The 20,042-nt window shown below is 39.0% G+C and overlaps 1 protein-coding gene across 1 annotated transcript in view; it reads right to left on the reverse strand.

The window, feature by feature from the left end:
* Positions 1-19,261, reverse strand: part of lrp1bb (low density lipoprotein receptor-related protein 1Bb) — a 308,255-nt gene extending 288,994 nt beyond the window's left edge. The window contains exon 1 of the mRNA XM_084421996.1: positions 19,027-19,261. Coding sequence (XP_084278122.1) covers positions 19,027-19,120 — 94 coding nt within the window. The 5' untranslated portion in view covers positions 19,121-19,261. The remainder of the gene's footprint in view (positions 1-19,026) is intronic.
* Between the last annotated feature and the right edge of the window lie 781 nt (positions 19,262-20,042).

Below are 20,042 nucleotides of genomic sequence, written 5' to 3' on the forward strand. Positions count from 1 at the left end.
GAGATGCAGAGAGGGTGAATGCACTTCTCCAGCACAGAAAGAAAAGAAACAAAAACAAGCAGGCATGTATCTAATTAGAACAAAAAGAGTCAGAAGCAGAAAGAAGTCAGCTGTGACAGACCACAGCAGGTGGTGAACCTAAACAACCAGAAAGGAGATGCACAGTTGTTGCTGAAAGGACTTTAGATTGAAACGAGAAAGAAAGCTTACTACATGCATTAAATTGCATACTATTAACACATAATGCATTTAAAATAAGGGATGGGTCACAACAGTTAAGTGAACTAATGTAGCAACTGACTAACGACGAGTGGTCAAATAGACAATATAACTTTTTTTCTGATATTTGTGTTTTGTTTTGTTTTGTTTTGTTTTATGAGCAGTGCATATATCAATCCATAATAGAAATACAATCCAACATAGAAAAACCCATTTAATTGAGGTTATGAAGCCATCAGTCCAAATTATTTCCACATATGTATTTTTTATTTTAAATAAACATGTTTAACTGTGGAATAGGTTAAAAACTACATTCATATATATATACACACACACACACCGGTCACTGTAAAAAATTTCTAACCCTCCCAAATCAAAAATTTCAAGTGACCGATAACATCTCAATTTTTCAATTGGCCCAAGTGAAATTCTGTAAATTATAAAATTAAATTTACAGATTTTCACTTGGGCCAATTGAAATTTACAGAATTTCACTTGGGCCAATTGAAAAATTTAGATGTTATCGGTCACTTGAAATTTTTGATTTGGGAGGGTTAGAATTTTTTTACAGTGTTGGTCTCATAACCTCATTTAACAACCTCGTAGCTCACAATAGGTCTGCCTTTTACCCTTAAAGACCTAGAACATTTTTGGGGTGCCTGACTCACCTGTACTTTTCTTTGTTTTTCTAACCCATTCTAGCAGCAAGCATCAAGTGCCATATATCATTTTAAACAGGAGAACCTAAAGTTTCCAGCTAGCTCATTTAAAGTCCCAGTTTTACATTTCTTTTGTCAGAGAATTTATGAAATTAACAGGATTTTAAGAAAAACGGCAGCAAAAAATGTGGTGTTTTCAGTGTGAACTCAAACAGAACTTCCTGAAGTTCAGGAAGTAAAGTAAATATAAAAGTTGTTATATTACAACAGAACACTGAAGCAAACATTTTTCTTCAGAAAATTATATTATAATTTGAACATGAACAACAAATGCAAACAATATAACAAGCAGCAATATAAATACTAACAATACAATATACAGAGTGTAAATGAACAAATGGTTCAAATAATCTTCACAAACTAAATACAAAAAGAAATAAACAGTGCAAATGAAGAAATGGTTCATTGAGGGTAATATACTGAGTGCTAATGAACAAATAGTGCAAATAATATTCACAAACTAAATACAAATAGATAAATAAACATTGCAAATGATTCAAACAATCTTCTGAATCGGAAGGTTCCACCAGGTCTAACGACTCGTTTAAAAAAATCAATTCTAACACATCCTCCGATTTGTACTGCTGTTTTTTTTACATACTCTTTCGTGTTTTATGCTCTTTCATGTTTTGCGCTCTTTCGTGTTTTGCGCTATGGTCAAAAACTTTGCATCCGTTAGTTTTCATGCGTAGTTTTCAATGCATTGCGTTTGTTAAAAATGTATAAAGAAACGTGATTGGTTGTTAAAATCACCAATCACTATGTTTGTTGGTTGAGTTGATGACCGTTTGGACGAATCTGGGCATGGGGGTGGGACTAAGCATCAACAATCGTTCCTGTTTGGCTCAGAGAAAGAAACCACATGTGTTTCCTTGACGAATCACTGCTGCAGATTTTGATGACGCAATCACCGGCACTACGGAGCCACTGAATGACCAATAGAGACACCCGTGATAACACGGGAAAGCTGAGAATCTCATCTTTACGGTGCATTTTAAAGCATACAGATTGGATTAGCGACTCAAAAGTTATTAAACATTTTAGAACGATAGTTATTTTATGCCGCGGGCGGCTGTATCGGTCTTTAAGGGTTAAAGGCTTATAAGTTATCATTAAAAATCAAATGACTGGGATTTCTGCTTCCGGAACCCAACTGTTGCACCCTTAAAAATTCATAAGGTACCTCTTGTTGTAGATTTTAAATTAATAGTAAAAAACATCTCAGGTTACGTATGTAACCCTGGTTCCCTGAAGTGGGAACAAGACACTGCGTCAAGACGCGGTGGAAACACCCCTGCATGATTGCGTCATGAAGCACGTGTATAATCAGTCCAATGGTGTGACGAGACATCATAGGCAGGTGACGTCATAGACCAGGAAACTAAAAAGCACACCTGGAAACAGACCGCGCTAGCTTCTGATAGGCCGAAGCAAGTCGATCATAGGCCTGCAGGGAGTATGGCAGGGCGACACAGCGTCTTGTTCCCTCTTCAGGGAACCAAGGTTACATACGTAACCTGAGACGTTCCCTTTCAAGAGAACTCGAGCTGGGAACACTATACCCACGACGCCCTAATAGCAAATGCCTGTTCTATGTGAAATCATTGCGCACAATAAGAAGCAAGCACCCTAGACCCTGGAGTGGAGCCTAGATCCAAGTTGTAAAATCTAACAAATGTATGCGGAGAGGACCAGCCTAGCGTTACGCAGCGACAAAAAGCCCCCAGCACTGGGCCTAGGGCGAGGAACCAAGGTTTCTTCCAAATGACTAAGGCACGTAGGCATCACCACGTGACCTTGATCATGCATGTGAAACGGATTTCCCCTCGGAGAAAACCCCTTGGTCCTGAGCCACCACTGCAGGGGTCTCATGTACAGGAGGCAAAAAGTTATTAAATTGGACGCAGCTGCCATGAGACCCAACAGTCTCTGAAACTGTTTCACAGTGAGTGACTGGCCTAGTTTTACCCCATTTACAAGCTGAGAGAATCGAAGTAATACGTGCAGGTGACAGTTGTGCCTGCATCGTTGTCGAATCCCATACAACACCAAGAAAAATGGTCCTCTGAGAAGGGAGGAGCATACTCTTCTTGGTGTTGAGCATCTCGATGCCAAACCGCCATCTGCTCGGACTGAGCTAAAATCAACCAATCATCGATGCAATTCAACACGCGGATGCCCTGGAGTCTCTGGGGAGCCAGAGCTGCATCCACGCATTTCGTGAAAGTGCGGGGTGATAAACCTAGGCTGAACGGAAGAACCCGATATTGGTACACTTCGCCCCCGAAAGAGAACCTCAGGAACTTCCTGTGATGAGGATGGATGGATACATGGAAGTAAGTGTCCTTCAAGTCTATCGTGACAAACCAGTCCTCGGACTGAATCTGTGACACGATCTGTTTGAGTGTAAGCATCTAGAACTTGAGTCTCTGAACCCTGCGGTTTAGTTGGCACAGATCTAGAATAGGACGCAACTCCCCCATCCTTCTTGGGAACAATGAAGTAACGGCTGTAAAACCCTGGCACCCTGAAGTGGCGAACCGGCAGGGAACAAACAAACTGACTGCTTTACGACCCTCCTCGGAGGATCGCTTGGGGATGCTGACATCACGGTGCACTGAAACGGCAAACCGGCAGGGAACAACCAAACTGGCAGCGCTGCAACCCTCCTCAGTGAGTCGCCCCTCAGAGGCCGCCGAGGAGAAACGGGCACCCGTCTCTCCCTGGAGGGGACCACCCTCAGAAGTCTGACGACCTCGGCGTCAGGACTTCTTCTTTGTCGAAGCCTTTTAAGAGATAATGACAGTCCTCAGATCTTGCCTACCCCTAACCGGCTTTGACTGCGACCACCACCCAGGCCCCCCTGATTGTGGAGAAGCCCGAGTAGCGACGCTTTGTTTTTGTTGCACTCTGTGCTGAGAGGAGCTCGTAGACGGCCGAGACTGCTCCTGCCCAGCAGTCTTAGGGACATTAGATCGGCAAGGAAGAAACTTCTGGAACGCCACTGATTGCTTCTTCGCCTCCTGAAATCTATAGACGACCATATTTACAGCATCGCCGAATAGACCCGACGGCGAAAGAATAAAAAAAATAAAATAAAAAAAAAACAATACTGCAGGACTTGGGACTTTCAGACCACTGTGGACATCTATACTTTATTTTTATGAAATAAAGATATTTTATGATATTCACAATATTTCAGTTACACTACACTTGAAAAATTACTTTTATCTTACTTCTTAACAGTTGGACAAAAAAAAAAGTGTTCAATGAGTAGCCTATACAGATTACATCTACAGTAATTTTATACAACAGACATTTTATAAAAATATATCAATAAAACCTAAATCAGTGTATTTACAAGGTTTTAATATTATCAAAATTGAAGTGAGATTTTTAATCAAAACTTCCAAACTGAATTTTTCAGCTTTCCTTGCAAGCCACAAATTGTTGACCAATCTTTTTTCTCGCTAATTGATCAAGTTTTTCCTTGTGTATATGACACACAGCAACACTATTCAGCCGTGTTTGTGTCATGGTACTACGACGTCGGACAGACATTGCATTTTGGTTGAAAATGAAAATCGGGTTGAAGTCAAGTCAATTTGACGTTGACTTAACGTTGGATTTTGGTTACGCAAAAACAACAAAATCTCAACGTCAGCTGACGTCGGTATTGCACATCAGTGACATCAGATTTGAATTTACATTGAATTTTGGTCACCCGACGTCGCAACCGAAATTTAACCAAACATCAACGTCTTATGACGTTGTGTGCCTGCTGGGAATAATCTGTTATGTCTCATTTAAGAGACGCTTTTATCCAAAGCGACAAGTAGGAGAGCATTTAACACACACTCGGCACAATCCGGCACGACGTGACGAGGTCCATACGGGTTCTGTTGTCTTACACGTCTTACTGTGTTACAGTAGGTTAAATCATAACAAGGAAACAAGGAAACTTTACGCATGATTCATGTCATCGCGACATACTGTAACACATACTTACAGTGTGTGTTCGAAAAAAGGATGTAATCATCCTCTGTTTTTTCTGGGGTGCATTGTCCAGACGGCCAAACAGCAAAGTGACTAAACGAACGAAAATTTGCAAGAGCAAGAGATGATTCGCGCTGTGATTGGCTGAATGTTAGTTCACTCAAGTCTAAGTAACAAATCAGAGAACACGGGCGGAAATACTGGCGCTGGGTCAAAAAAAAATGTGGGGGACAGAATCACCTGTTTCTAAAAGTGCGGGGGACGTGTCCCCCCCGGGTTGCTAAGCCCCTGCTGGTGCCTCAGCCCAGGGAGAAGAAACCACAGCGCGTGCTTCCCCCTTGAGATAAGACACTGGATCTGGCAGGTGAAGGCTGAGTTAGGGCTGGGCCCGTCTCAAACGCCGCTGTCAGATCCATTTGTGAACCCCAAGATGTGTGTCGCCGCACCCTGGGGAGCGCGCACCAAACCGTCCTCCGGCAGGAGCGGAGCATCCTCACGGACAGCTTCTCGCAATGCTCGCAGTCAGCCCTCTCAAGAACTGACTGGGCATGCTCCATTCCCAAACAAGCAAAACAAAGCTTGTGCGTTTCCCCACCCGTGAGAAAACGAGGGCAGGGAACAGCACACTGTTTGAAATTTTGCTTGCTCGCCATATTTCTTATATATATATATATATATATATATATATATATATATATAAAAACATTCGTGCTTGCAATGACAGACAACACCAAATAGACAGAGACAGTATACAGAGAGCACTTTCTGAAGGCACAGAAGCTAGCGCAGTCTGTTTTCAGGTGTGCTTTATAGTTTCCTGATCTATGACGTCACCCGCCTATGACGTCTCGTCACACCATTGGAGTGATTATACACGTGCTTCACGATGCAATCACGCAGGGGCGTTCCCACCGTGTCTCGACGCAGCTCGAATTACCTTGAAAGGGAACAAACTTTATTAATTAACAAATGTTACTGGTACTCCAATCGTTACCAATGAGAAATCAGATGAGAAATTGAAAAATACAAAGAGAATGCAAGCTGCATGAAATGGCATGTAGTGTACTGTAGGTCACTGCATGAGTCCCACCACGTGGGGTTACACAAACCAAAGTTGGTGGTAATTAACTGAATCAAATAATTCATTCTATCAAAGTATATCAAGATAAAAGCAAGTCAAACTAAATCAAACCACCTTAAATCCTTTTGAATGCCTTTCTACTGAATGACAGAGAGATGATGAATCAGGCTCCACTATGGGTTTAAAACATTCCAGCATCAGGATATCAGTCCTACAACTGTGTGCCAGGTGGCAGTTGGGACAGTTTCCCTTTTAATGTAGTTTGGCGGTCCTAAATCACTGCCACAACAGCAGGCATTATGTAGAGGTGTTTGGCAGAGACACTCTCAAACACTCCTCTGGCCATGGGTTGGGATTTCTCTCTCTCTCTCTCTCTCTCTCTCTCTCTCTCTCTCTCACGTGGTGCATGCTGGGAGGTTGTGGGTGAGAGTGGTGCTGGGTGAGACCTAGGTGTGTGCCAGAGGATGGCGTCACAGTAGAAGACGTACTTATTTCGGCTGGAGGGAAGTAGGACACGAGAATATAGTGTCTGCTTCTCGTATGAATAAAGCTGTAGTAGTGTTTTTGAAAGAACAAAACTTTGTTAATCGTTTAATCGAGAATGGTCTCGTTATAAATGAATACTTTGTTCAGGTTACCCTGTTATACGCTCCGACAGTGAAAATTACGGTATAGAATATTCCACCTTTCATTCCGGATGAAGCGTTGGAACGGGAATTAGTACGTTTTGGCAAATTCGCCAGTGGTTTTAAAACAATCACGTTAGGCTGTAAACACTCGTCTTTGAAACACGTCACATCTTTTAGAAGACAGGTGTTTATGTTTCTAGACTCCCCCGAAAACACGCTGGATGTTTCATTCCGAGTACGACATGAAGGCAAAACGTATATGGTGTACGCAAGCACTGGTAGCTTAAGGTGCTTCGATTGCAGCGATTTAGGGCATACAAAGTTTGCATGCCCACACAGAGGATAGGCAAAGGCCTACTGTCTCAGGAGAGGGAGATGCGGTGGAGCAGGAGCGCGTTGCTAAAGAGGAACACGCAGGTCGAGCAGAGGTGAGCGTTTCTGGTGCGGCGCCGTCCGCTATTGAAGTACATGATAATGCTGTGACTAATACTAATGTGCATGAACGTCAGCAAAATGAAAATACTGCAAATACTGTTCAAAATATCAATGCTGATGAGCAGCAAGATGATGGTGTGGAAATTGCAGGGCCAAGCAGGTGTGAGTCTGTTGGGTCGGCTATAAGAAAGAGAGAGTTCTGTTTGAGTAATGATGGTAGTGCAGTAGATGATGATGCATCTGACGAAAATGTTTCTCTTCTTGTGACTCCCAAGGAGGGTCTGTATGTGGACTTGAGGGCGATTCCCAAGATATGTCCATTAAAGATCCCTCTTTGTATACATTAGATGAAATTAATGGGTTTCTTGATGAGACATTTGGAAAACAAGTCAACATGAAATAATTTTTTCCTGATGTTGGAAAATTTTAGAGGTCAGTGGCGGTTCTTCAAAAGACTGTAAATCTTGAGCAGCTGAGTGAAAAGAAACGTTTTCGTTTAATTTTCTTTCTTTTTTTTTTACAGTTATTAGAAAATGTAGAATGGTGGATAAAAAGAAGAGGCTAAAAGCTTTTTTATAAACGATTAGCCATGCATCACGCGGTGTTCTTCTCTTTATTTCTTCTGGTTTCTTCTGCCGTTGTCTTTGTTCTCTCCTCCCTAAACTTATACATGGATCTTTTGAGGGTGGGTTCATTAAATATTAATGGAGGAAGGGATAGTCATAAACGAGGTTTGGTGTCTGAAATCATGCAAAATAAAAAGTTACATGTCATTTTATTGCAAGAAACACATAGTGATATGGATAACGAAGTAGAGTGGGGAATGTGGTGGAAAGGTCAACATGTACTTAGCCATGGTACAAATCTGAGCGCTGGAATTGCTCTTCTTTTTTCTCCAGATATAAAAGTTAGCATTGAAAAAACTGAGGAATTTGTAAAAGGTCGCCTGGTTCTTGTCAAAACTATTATTGAAGGGATGACAATTTATTTTATAAATGTTTATGCACCAAATGTGGGAAATGAGCGATTACAGTTGTTTAGAATGCTAAGTAATGTCTTAAACCAGGATTTTAGTGATGGAGACATTATCATTGGTGGGGATTGGAATTGTACAGAATGTTTCAATGTTGACCGTAATAATGAAGAGCCTCACATGCTTTCATCCAACTATTTGTCAAGATTGGTGAAAGAGGCCGAACTTTTAGATATGTGGAGAATCAAGCATCCGGTAGATAAACAATATACATGGGTTAAAATTTCTGACAATAGAGTAAGTGCTGCTCGCTTAGACAGAATTTATGTTTCAAAAAATTTAAATAACAGGATTATTGATTGTTTTATTACTCCTGTAGGTTTTTCTGATCACCATCTGGTATGTATTTTAGTAAACATGGCACAATTTCCAAGAAAATCTTCTTATTGCCATTTTAATGCTAAACTGTTACAGGATGCTTTATTTTCCGAACAAAGGAACATTTTATTCTTCTCTATACAAAGCTGATCATTGTAACTCTAGTTGTGCAGCACAACTTTTGCATGAACTTCCTCAAATAGACTCTGTTTCTAAGACTGTTTTGGACACACAAATTACTTTTCAAGAACTCACTATTGCTGTTGGACAGTTGAAATCCGGACGCTCTCCTGGAATTGATGGGTTGACTTCTGAATTTTATAAACATTTTTGGGAGTATATTGGAATGAACCTTTATGAAGTTTTCTGTGAAAGTTATAAAGATGGCACTTTACCTGCTACATGTCAACGTGCTGTATTGTCCCTATTACCTAAAAAGGGAGACTTGACTCTGTTAAAGAACTGGAGACCTGTTGCTTTATTAACAACAGAGTAGAAAAATCTTGTCTAAATGTCTGTCTAATAGGCTTAAGAAGTTTTTACATTTGATAATTCATCAAGACCAAACCTATTGCATTCCAAAAAGATCTATAATGGATCATCTTTTTTTAGTGAGGGATACCTTGGATATCTGTAAAATGTTTAATGCAGAGGTTGGATTGATTGCTTTAGACCAAGAAAAGGCATTTGATCGTGTTGATCATAACTATCTTTTTAATCTACTTGCTTGGTCAGGATTTTATCAAATGGATACGTTTGTTGTACACTGGAGCTTCTTGTATGGTTAAGGTGGGGGGTGGCCTAAGTCGGCCAATTGTGGTTTCAAGGGGAATCAGACAAGGTTGCCCTCTATCAGGACAATTGTATAGTATTGCTATTGAGCCCTTACTTTCAAATATAAGAAAAACTCTAAATGGTTTATCAATACCTACAATGCCTCAACATTTAAGAACTACAATTACTGCTTACACTGATGATGTTACAGTCTTTGTCAATGATAATAATGATATAAAAGCGATCTAGAGCACTTGAGTTGTATGAAGGGGCATCATCAGCTAAAGTAAACTGGGATAAGACTGAAAGCTTTCTGGTCAGGTCAAAGAAATTTAGAAAATCTCCCATCTACCAGGTAGTTTAAACTGGAATAGAAAAGGGCTGAAATTACTTGGTGTGTTTTTGGGATCAGAAGAGTTTCAGAAGAGAAATTGGGAGGGAGTTTTGGAGAGAGTGTGCACCCGATTGTCTAGATGGAACTGGTTGCTACCCCAGCTATCCTATAGGGGGAGAGTTTTAGTTGCCAATAACTTGGTCGCTTCTGCGCTGTGGCATACATTTATTGTGTTACAGCCTCCCGTTGGACTAGTTCAAGACATTCAAAGGATGCTGGTGATTTTTTTTGGGTCAGGACAGCATTGGGTCCGATCAGCTGTCCTTTTTTGCCAGTGCAAGAAGGGGGGCAAGGTCTTGTGGACATCAGATCAAGACTCATGGCCTTTCGTCTGCAAGCTGCTCAGAGACTGCTGTATTATGGTGATATTGCTTGGTCCAACACTGCAGTTGCACTCTTGAGGAAAGCAGGCAACATGGGACTTGACAAACATCTCTTTTTATTGAACCTGAATGAATCAACTCTTACAGATTTGACTCCCTTCTACAGATCTGTGATGGAAGCCTGGAAAGTTTTCTCTGTCTCAAGACCTGCTGGAATACATGCGGGTTTTTGGCTGATGGAAGAGCCATTGTTCCAGAACCCCTTTTTACCTTCTAGACACCTGTGCTCTGTTAATTTGTCATCATGGCTGATAGCTGTTGGATGTGTAAAATTTGGACACATTTTAAGCATCAGTTCGGAGACCCTGAGTGAGAGAACAGAGAATTTTTGAAACAAGTTACTGATGAAGTACTTGGAGAACTGAACTATGATCAGATACTTTTTATCAACAACTCTAACCATATTAAAGAGTGGATGGCTGGACGTGACTATGATTTTCCATCCTTGATGATAGCTGCTGACGTAAGGGAATGGCATGAGGAGGAAAATCTCATGTTGTCTTTCAAAATTCCTCAGCTGGATACTTTTGAGTCTGTTGGGAAAAAAGCTCTGTATGTGACTTGTGTGAAAGTGACCAATACACATCTTCTCTCCGGAGTAAAGTCATCTAAATGGACAGATTTTTTTGGAGTGGATATCTCCCCCAAAGGTAGCTGGCGGTCACTGTATAAACGCCCCATTGATAAATGGACTGGTGATTTACAATGGAGGATTGTACACAGTGCAATAGAACAGACATGTGGTGCACCTCAATCCAAATGCAGAGGTGGGTTGTTTATTTTGTTCTGAAATTGAAACAATTTTTCATCTCTTTGTGCAATGTGTACGGTTGGGTAATTTGTTCTCCTTTTTATCTCAATGGGTATCATCTTTAGGTGAAGATTTATCTCCTCAATTGTTTATTTTTGGGCCAAAGTATTTCGCTAGTCGTAAACATGTTTTGGTTTTACTAAATTTTGTGTTTGGAACTGCCAAACTCACTATTTGGAAAACAAGGAAAAATAAGATGCTTGGCAAAGATACTTTAGATCCTTTGATGATGTTCAAGAGTTTAGTAGCATCAAGGCTTAGGATAGAGTATGCATACTATAAATTGGTTGGGTGCTTACCAGTGTTTGTGAATACTTGGGCCATAAATGGAGTGTTATGCACAGTTAATGAAAATGATGATTTACTGTTGACTTTTTAAGTCATTTTGTTGTCTTTAAATTTTTTTTTTTTTTTTTTTTTTTTTTGTGTGTGTGGGTTTTTTTCGTAATTGAGATTTTGTAATGCAGATTGTTAGTGGTAACACAGACTGTTTTTAACTATATGTTGTAAAAAAAAAGGTGATTTCAATCTCTCTCTCTCTCTCTCTCTCTCTCTCTCTCTCTCTCTCTCTCTCTCTCTCTCTCTCTCTCTCTCTCTCTCTCTCTCTCTCTCTCTCTCTCTCTCTCTCCCTCCCTCCCTCCAGGTGTGTGGTCTTGTTTGCCATATGTCAAGTGAGTGAACCACTAATATCCACAGGGCACCTTGAGGAGTCTGCCCAAAAACAAGTTTTTTTTTTATTAATGTGGTATGACATTAAAAACCAGTCTATCTTTATAGACTGAAAGAACCTTTGGTTGTGTTATGATGCTTTTAAATTTTCAACAGCTACATGCTAACTATAAGCCCATGAGACGCCTCATGAGGGTGCCCCAACTACTTGTTCTGGGCTCAAGATGTGAGACTGATAGGCTTTATTCTTTATACTTTAGCCCTGTCTCACAGTTGAATCTCTGCAGCTCTGGTCCACTGTCTGCATATTGCTCTGAAAGTTTTAAACCCATCTAAACCCTTATGGCATGTCTGAGTCTTCTTTAATAGAATGAAACTCAGATCCCTTAGTGGACCAAAAAAGTGAATGGGGTTTCATATTTGTAAAAAAAAATTAGCTTTGGGAAAATGAATGCATTACATAAATTGAATATAGAACTATACATTACTATACTGAAGTTAAAAAGTTTTTGGTTGGTAAGATTTTATAATGCTTTTGAAATAACTTTTGTTTGCTCAATCTATTTTCTATCTAATTTTAAAATGTAATTTATTCCTGTGATTGAAAAGTTTTCAGCAGCCAGTCTTCAAGGTCATGCGTTCCTTCTGAAATATTCTAATATGCTGATTTGCTGTTCAGGATAGATTTCTTGTTTATTATCAATATTGAAAACAGTTGTGCTTAATATTTTTGTGGAAACCATGAAAAAAAAAAAAAATCCTGGATTTATTTAAAATTTTTTAAATAGAAATCTTTTATAACATTATAATTGTCTTTACTGTCACTTTTGATCAACTGAATTAGTCAATGCTGAATAAAAATATGACTTACCAACACCAAACTTTTGAATGTTAGTGTATTTTGTAACATTTTACAATTAGGTTTCATTGGTTAACAAAGTTAACAATAACTAAGAATGATTTATTTAATTGATTCAATTTCCTCTGCCTTTCACAAAGCACATTGTTTTGCTTATTAAGAATATTTGCTAATCTTTCATTTCAGTCTTCAGTTTAAAACAATAAACACTGATAAATAATTTCATACCCGTAATTCATTATCTCTTTTTGTCAAATTCTAATTGAATTCTTTCCATGTATTCTAATAATGTTTCATAAAGACCGGAACCCTTCCACGAAGGACAAAATATGGAAAGAGAACTTCATTAATCACATTACTTAAGTTATGCTGCACATTTCACCAAAAAAGCTTGATCTTAAACCTCTGAATAATTCATTCAACAATGAAAAAGCACAAACAGACACACACACTGGTCTGAACATGGGTCTCCACCCCAGCCCAAAAGTGATTCACCAAGCACTTGCCTACGGTAACGGGCCACCATGTGTTCTACCAGATCTAACAGCTGATAGACTGTTTTCTGAAAATGGTGCAATGTTGTCCAGATACAATTAAAATGGGTGCATAAATCCACAAACTATAACAACATATGCACTCTCCTGGCTGTGCTATTAAAGGTGAACTAAGTAACTTTTTTACCTTAACTGAACAGCTTCGGAGTCATTGGAATGGTTATATTACTTATTTCGGGTTGAATGGTGGTCGTTTCGCACCCCCCTGGTGCCCGTGAGCGGAAAACCCGCACTTGCAACTTTGAGCCGGCGTACCGCCGGCCGCCACGTCAGAAAGTATCGCGTGATATCAGGTCTCGCGATGTAAACAATTGCTTTACGGCCAAAAGAAATCTGCTAAAATGCTGTCATTATTGCGCTCCCTCACGCTGTTCGAACCCGAATGAAGAAGACGTTTTAAAGAATGTCCCATCTGCTTTGATGTCGTTGATCTACTAGCCATGGTGTCTGAGAATCACCAACGAGTTTTTACAACAGTGTTGTCAAATATCTATTCCGAAGCTGTGGGGGGAGCTCTAGAGAGAAACCTGCGAGCAAAAAGCGAGAATACAGCGAAGAAATCCCGAAACTACTGAGCCCCGCTTTAAAAGCATCCAAAATACTGTGCTCAAGCCGTGGCCACTGACGTGAATACATTTCAAGAACTTTTCTTCACATGTTTCTGATTACTATGACACAGGCTCCAAAATTGACACTCAGAGAGCCCAATGTGAGAACAAATTAGATTTGGCAAGTAAATTAAAGTGTTGATTGCCAATTAATTGAAGTGATAGTTCACCCAAAAAAATTTAATTCTGCCATTATTTACTCAACATGTCGTTAGCATAATTAACATGTCGTTTCAAAACTGTATGACTTTCTTGTGGAACATAACATGAAAAAGAAAATGTTTTCAGCATGTTTTCTGATATACAATGGAAGTCAATGGTGACCAAAACTGTTTGGTTACAGACATTCTTCAAAAATTCATACAGGTCAGGAACGACATAAGGGTGAATACATGATGTCAGAATTTTCATTTCATTTTTTTGTGTGAACTATCCTTTTAAATCAAATTGTAAAACTGTTAGTCAGATTGTCACTAATGTACAAATTGCCTAACAAAGTAGACTACCATGGTAGCACTTTAAAATATGGTTCCATTTATTAACATTAGTTAACTACATGAACTAATAATGATCAGTTGTATTTTTGTATTTTTATGAACTATCGATAACAAAAATGTATAAATACTGTAACAAATATATTGCTTATTGTTAGTTAATGTTAGTTAATGCATTAACTAATATTAAATAATGGGACTTTATTGTAAATTATGCTCTGATTGACACAATGATTTCCAATATTTGTCATAATATGCAGACAATATAGGGCAGATAAATAATTCCATTGCCATTTTGACAAAAATATCTTTGGTTGAAATATCCATTCTCCAAAGTGTTTGGCCAATATTGGGTCACAGGGATGCTGGAGCCTATCCCATAGCAAACACCCTGGATGGGTGGTCGGTCCATTACAGGACTGACAAAATGATTTATTTTAATTAAAAATAATGCAAAACACAGCTAGTTTAATACAAGACATATTTATGGCCGGAAAATTCAAATTGGCAAGGGTGGCGAAAAGTTCATTTTGGACCTTGCAGACAGGATGGAAAAACCTGTGGTCCAATAAAACATCGTGACCTTCTCCATTAGCTCCCACAGAGCAGATTCCAGCATGTCAACATAGAATACAGATGCACATGATGTCATAGGCCAGCAGATTACCTGTGCATTGCAGTATAAGCTCCAACTGCAAAGCTCAGCCACAACCTCTCGATCTGTCAAAGGTCAGAACACTAAATGACTCAGCTGAATGTGTGGCCAACTTCAACAGAACTTCAATCGGAACAAATGGGGCGTGCAATAGAACACCAACAAAAACAATGAAGCCTGCCACACAGGTGCTAGATGAATCACTTCCAGAAGCAAGGCTGCTGCTCTTACCAACACAAGAGCTTTGCTTTGTCATCTCCCTTGTCATTCTAAACCCCCTTTCAGCAAGTACTTTGGCTCAGGATTAGCATGCCTTATTGCTTCCCGTTTTATAGAGTGTCACATGGATAATTACAAGGTCATTCACCAAGCTGTGGCAGTTCTAATTTTCTTTGGAGACTGAGACCACAGGACAAATTACCTAGTAGGGAGGGAGGAAACACCTGAAGTTGAGGCATGGGTTTTCATGACCAACCATAAACAGCCTTTAAATGAGTTCCATATGGCAGATATATTTAAAGAAAACAAACACTTTTTAAAGTAAAACTGTTCAGACATTGACGTAAACCACCTATGAAAATAAATGTAGACCAACCTGAGAAGGTCAGTCTTTAATGTTGAGTGAAAGTGCTGTGCAACCACATCCATGTTCCAAAACCTCACTGTTACCTACATAGCAGCTGCCCGCTAAAGGCGAATTCACACTGCACAAACAGACAGACACCAACCAATGCTGACAATCACATGATTATAGTAAATCAGTTTCCATGACCCGACAAACACAGAATTAACATGTTCAATTGGCTAAAACAAGAGCAGACAATGGCAACAGACGGCAACAAGGGCAACACACTGATCCGATAAAACCCGACGAACGTGTCTTTTGCCGTTGGTCGGTGTCTGTCGGTGCAGTGTGAATTAGCCTTAAGGAGGCATCCTAACCATCATGGAATCTTGTAAATGACCGATTTGGAACATAGGAAGCAAACACAAAAAACACTAATTGATTTCAATAGGTTTTCATTTGCATGTTGCCATTCAAGCTAATTGCCCAATAATAACAAACATAAGATGCATGACACAGACAAATTAGATATAAAAATATAACAATATTATATAACTTATCATATTATATTCTTACATTTAGCTTATAATATTTTATGTTCTATATTACTATAACAATACTAGTAATAACTAATAATTAGTTTTATTTTTTTTACTTTTTAACTCATCTCAGTACACCATGGGATTAGTGCCTTTGGTATAATAGTAATTCACTTAAAACAGCCTTCACATTGGGAGTGCTACGATCATGCCCTACATAACCCCGTAAGCAGCTCCCTAGATTTTGTAACACAGCAATGATATCTGCCCTTTCCTTGAGTTTCACAAAAGCATTTCCCCCTTCAGTATGTAGTGTGTAGCAGATCAGCATTGCCTTTGCATGACTGAGGTCATTTATTCAATCTCTGTTTGTGCATTTATTGACTTTCCTCCAATACCAGGTAAAAATCACAGTTGGACAATAAGCCAGCACAGCATGCCTAGATATAATCTCATTTAATTAGGCTCTGGGGGCATCCTCCCGATTTCATTACGAAAGGATAGTGCTTAACCTGCTTTTTGGGGCACGCCAAGCTCTCTTAAACGGGGAAACATTTCCAGCAACCTTGATCTGTTTGTAATAGCCGATAAATATCTGAAGCGAGAGTCACTGGTAAGATAAAAGAGGGTTTGATATAATGAAGTGTGGTTTGAGTAAACTACTTTTCAATGATGCCTTTCCATCCGCCTGCACCAGTGCTGTAAACTCTTGGCTGCGATTAGATGGCAAACAATGATTAAAGGTTCACTAAACAGACTGTGGAACGAGTTTTATCAAGCATCCTAAGAGACTTAAAGTCACAACCACACTGATGAATCCACTGCGATTGTTGTTATTTTATATATATATAAGTGATAAGTGAATGAGCAGTGTTGAGAATTAGGACATCATATTCATCACGGATTTACAAATGCAGGCATTTAGCAGGAGAACACAAGCCTCAGAGAATTACTTTTCAGATAATATCGGTGCAGGGCACTGTGACATTTACATTCATCTGATATGATGAATATGCAGCTTTTGAAAATGGCACTTTCTCTCCTTGAACACACCTGGATGAATCACAAAGATCCAGCGCACGTGTGTGCCTTCGACTTAACCCTTTGATCGTTAAATCGCAATCTTTCAGAAACAAATGTTAATGAAAAAAATATGATCTATTTAAAATTATATTTTGAGATGGACATTTGTCCACTGAAATAAATGAGATTTTAAAAAGTATTGGATATTCAAGGGATATAGTTGCTTCAAAGGCATGTTGAATTTATGGTGTCATAAATAAACACAATGACATATATAGAAGACGGTCATATTGAATTATGTTTAAGGGTCAAACGTAAATTATTAATGATGGTTTAGATATATCAAAACACAATAAATGGATAAAAATGGCTTTTAAAGAACTGTCAATCATGATTGATGCATTGAAAGGTTAAGTTACATAACAAAACTTGGACGTTTAAAATATACATTTTTAATAATTCAAGTCAAGTCAAGTCAAGTCATTTTCATTTATATAGCGCTTTTAACAATGTAGATTGTCTCAAAGCAGCTTTACAGAGATAAATGTATAATTTAACGTAAGATTGTTTTGGCTTTATAGCGGTTCTTTAATAATTCACACATTTTCTAATTATGATACAACAAGTTGTACCCTTTCTTATTTCAATCTAGTTTTCTTTGCAACATAGCTGCAAAACTGGCCACTAATCACAGCACAACATTTGCAAACACTCCTTATTTGCAAACGTTGTTTTTGGTTATAAAAGACAAGCTTACTATAACTGCCTAGTTGTATATTGTGCATGAATTCAGATATGATAGCCTACTTGAAACCAGAATCTCTTTTTCATCTCTCGTCTAATATTGAGAGCACAAGGGGAAAACAATCTTGACAGATTTGTCTGTGCTACAAGCTGACGATCTTTGCTTTATCTCAACAGGGATTTGCTGCAAGTGAAAAAAAACCTGCAATACTCATTGATTCACACATCAAGATTCATTAAATATCTGCCCTTATTGATTTAGATTACTCTGACAGTGTCACTCACAATTGCTACTCTTCAGCCAAAAGCTTATGTTATGCAAGTCATATAAGTTCCTTAATAAAACACTGAAGCAAACGCACACCATCCGAGGTGCAGGTCTAAGAAAACAAATCTATACAAAGGAGATATGACCGCACACTCACTTGCACTTTATTTGACCAACGTTTCGGTAAACACACACAAGCGAGTGTGCGGTCATATCTCCTTTATACATGCAAGTCATTTAAGTCATTGTGAAATTCGAAAAAGTTTAAACATTCACAACTTGAAGATAGTGGTTTGGGGTTGCCAGAACTTTATGATAAAACATAACACTGACAATGTTACAAGCATTACAGGATGGCTATTTGAATTATTAAAAACTGTGCTGAATTTAACAAAGATGGTCCAACAGAAGGCCATATGATGACTTCATTTCTGTTCAGCTCAAAATTGGCCTTTTCAGCAATGATGACCAATAGTAAAATAGAGAGAGGATGCAAACCCATACAAACATAACACCATCGAGGTAAGACACAACACTAAAGTAATGCACTAAACTCTTAGGCTATATATAATTATAATTATTATAATTATTATTATTATGTTGCAACATAATGCAACATAAATCAATCACTCACTCACTCCAATGTAGCCTACACAACAAACAAGAATAAGAACAAACTAACTTTTTTTTAAATAAAGCAAGGAATTCAGGAAATGTCTGTCAATACAAATTATAAAGTGTATTAATAAACAATTCAATCAATATTTCAGAGTTTAAAGGTGGGTTATGTATTTCACTATGTAATGTGCATTTCTGAATAAATAAGCCAATTAATGTGTCTCAATTAAAAGAAATACTAAAAAGATGTATAAAAAGTTGTCATGATTACCAAAAAAAATTTTTTACTTTATGTTTTTCATTTTGACATCCTGAAACTATATCCTCCAACATACCGTCTTTAAAATCACACTATATACCATGAGAGCTTAAGCTCTTACACCATGTCTATTCAGACACTTTTGGTTCTAAGCACACTACAAGTACACCTCACCAGACACAGGGAACTGAATTACACCATCGACTACTACAACACGCGAGTGAAACATTCCAACCTTCAACCTGTCTGTTTGTCAATTCAATCCAATGCATTTAGGAAGAAATACTCGCATCGCATCTAGAATGTGTAGATGCGCTGACAGATCATAGGATGCTCCGCGAGCGCAAGTTTCATTGTAGAGCTGCTGCGTCTGTCTTACCTTGCTCTGAATCAGCGTCCCTTAGTGTCTGAACATTTGAGAATATATCCCCGAATCCCAGTATGACGAGAAAGGTGAGGAAATATTCGGACATCGTTGCTGAGTGAGGGCGAAGGCCACCGCACTTCTTTTGCTGAAGTCCGATTCCAGCCCCTCTGGTAGAGCGCCGTTATTCAGGAATGACAAGTGAAATTTGTCTGCAGAGCGCACCGACCCTCCTTCACTCCTCGCATTCAGATGGATTTCTAGGCGCGCGCACACATGCTTGCAGGCGACAGTATGAGGAGAGAGAGAGAGAGAGAGAGAGAGAGAGATGAGAGAGGGAGGGAGAAAGAGAGCGAAAGAGAGAACGAGACGGAGAGTGTGCGGATAGATTAGGACAATAACGCACTGTGAGCTTGACTATGAACGGGTTCCAGGCATTGACGTATCGCAGGGCATTGTAACATGGGGAATGCGCCTTACGCGAAAAAAACAACAACGTATAATTTAGGCTATTTAGTTTTCGCAACAAAGCCACTGGATACTTTGCTGATGTAGTCAGGACAACATAATAGAGGTGAGCATGTGCAGATTGTTGAGTAAATTTAAATAAAATATTTTAATAAAAAATACTGTTTAAAAGGCTTTTGCAGCGCAATCTAACTAGATTCGTCTCGCGCAAGGAGTTTGGCGCCCCTAGCGCAGTAAACAAACCGTCATCTATCTTGAAGATGTTTTAAAACACTGTTTTCCTGCCGAATACAAAATCTCTAGATAGCCTAAATAATGATACTATTTGGGTTTTGTTTTGAGCCATAAGCCAAATATTTCAGTTCGCGATCGAACGTCTATCGTGGCTATAGGCCTATAGGCTACAAGTGGTATATACATAAATGGAAATAGTACACGCTCTGAACTTAGTTGTAAAATAATGACGTCTTCACGACCGCTAAAAATTAAATTCTATATGTAGTAGCTTATGAATGTGTGTAATATGAGGGGCTTTCCAAATACCCACACTTGTGGTCTTGGCC

Source organism: Rutilus rutilus, assembly GCF_951802725.1.
Source record: "Rutilus rutilus genome assembly, chromosome: 10".
Taxonomy (NCBI): domain Eukaryota; kingdom Metazoa; phylum Chordata; class Actinopteri; order Cypriniformes; family Leuciscidae; genus Rutilus; species Rutilus rutilus.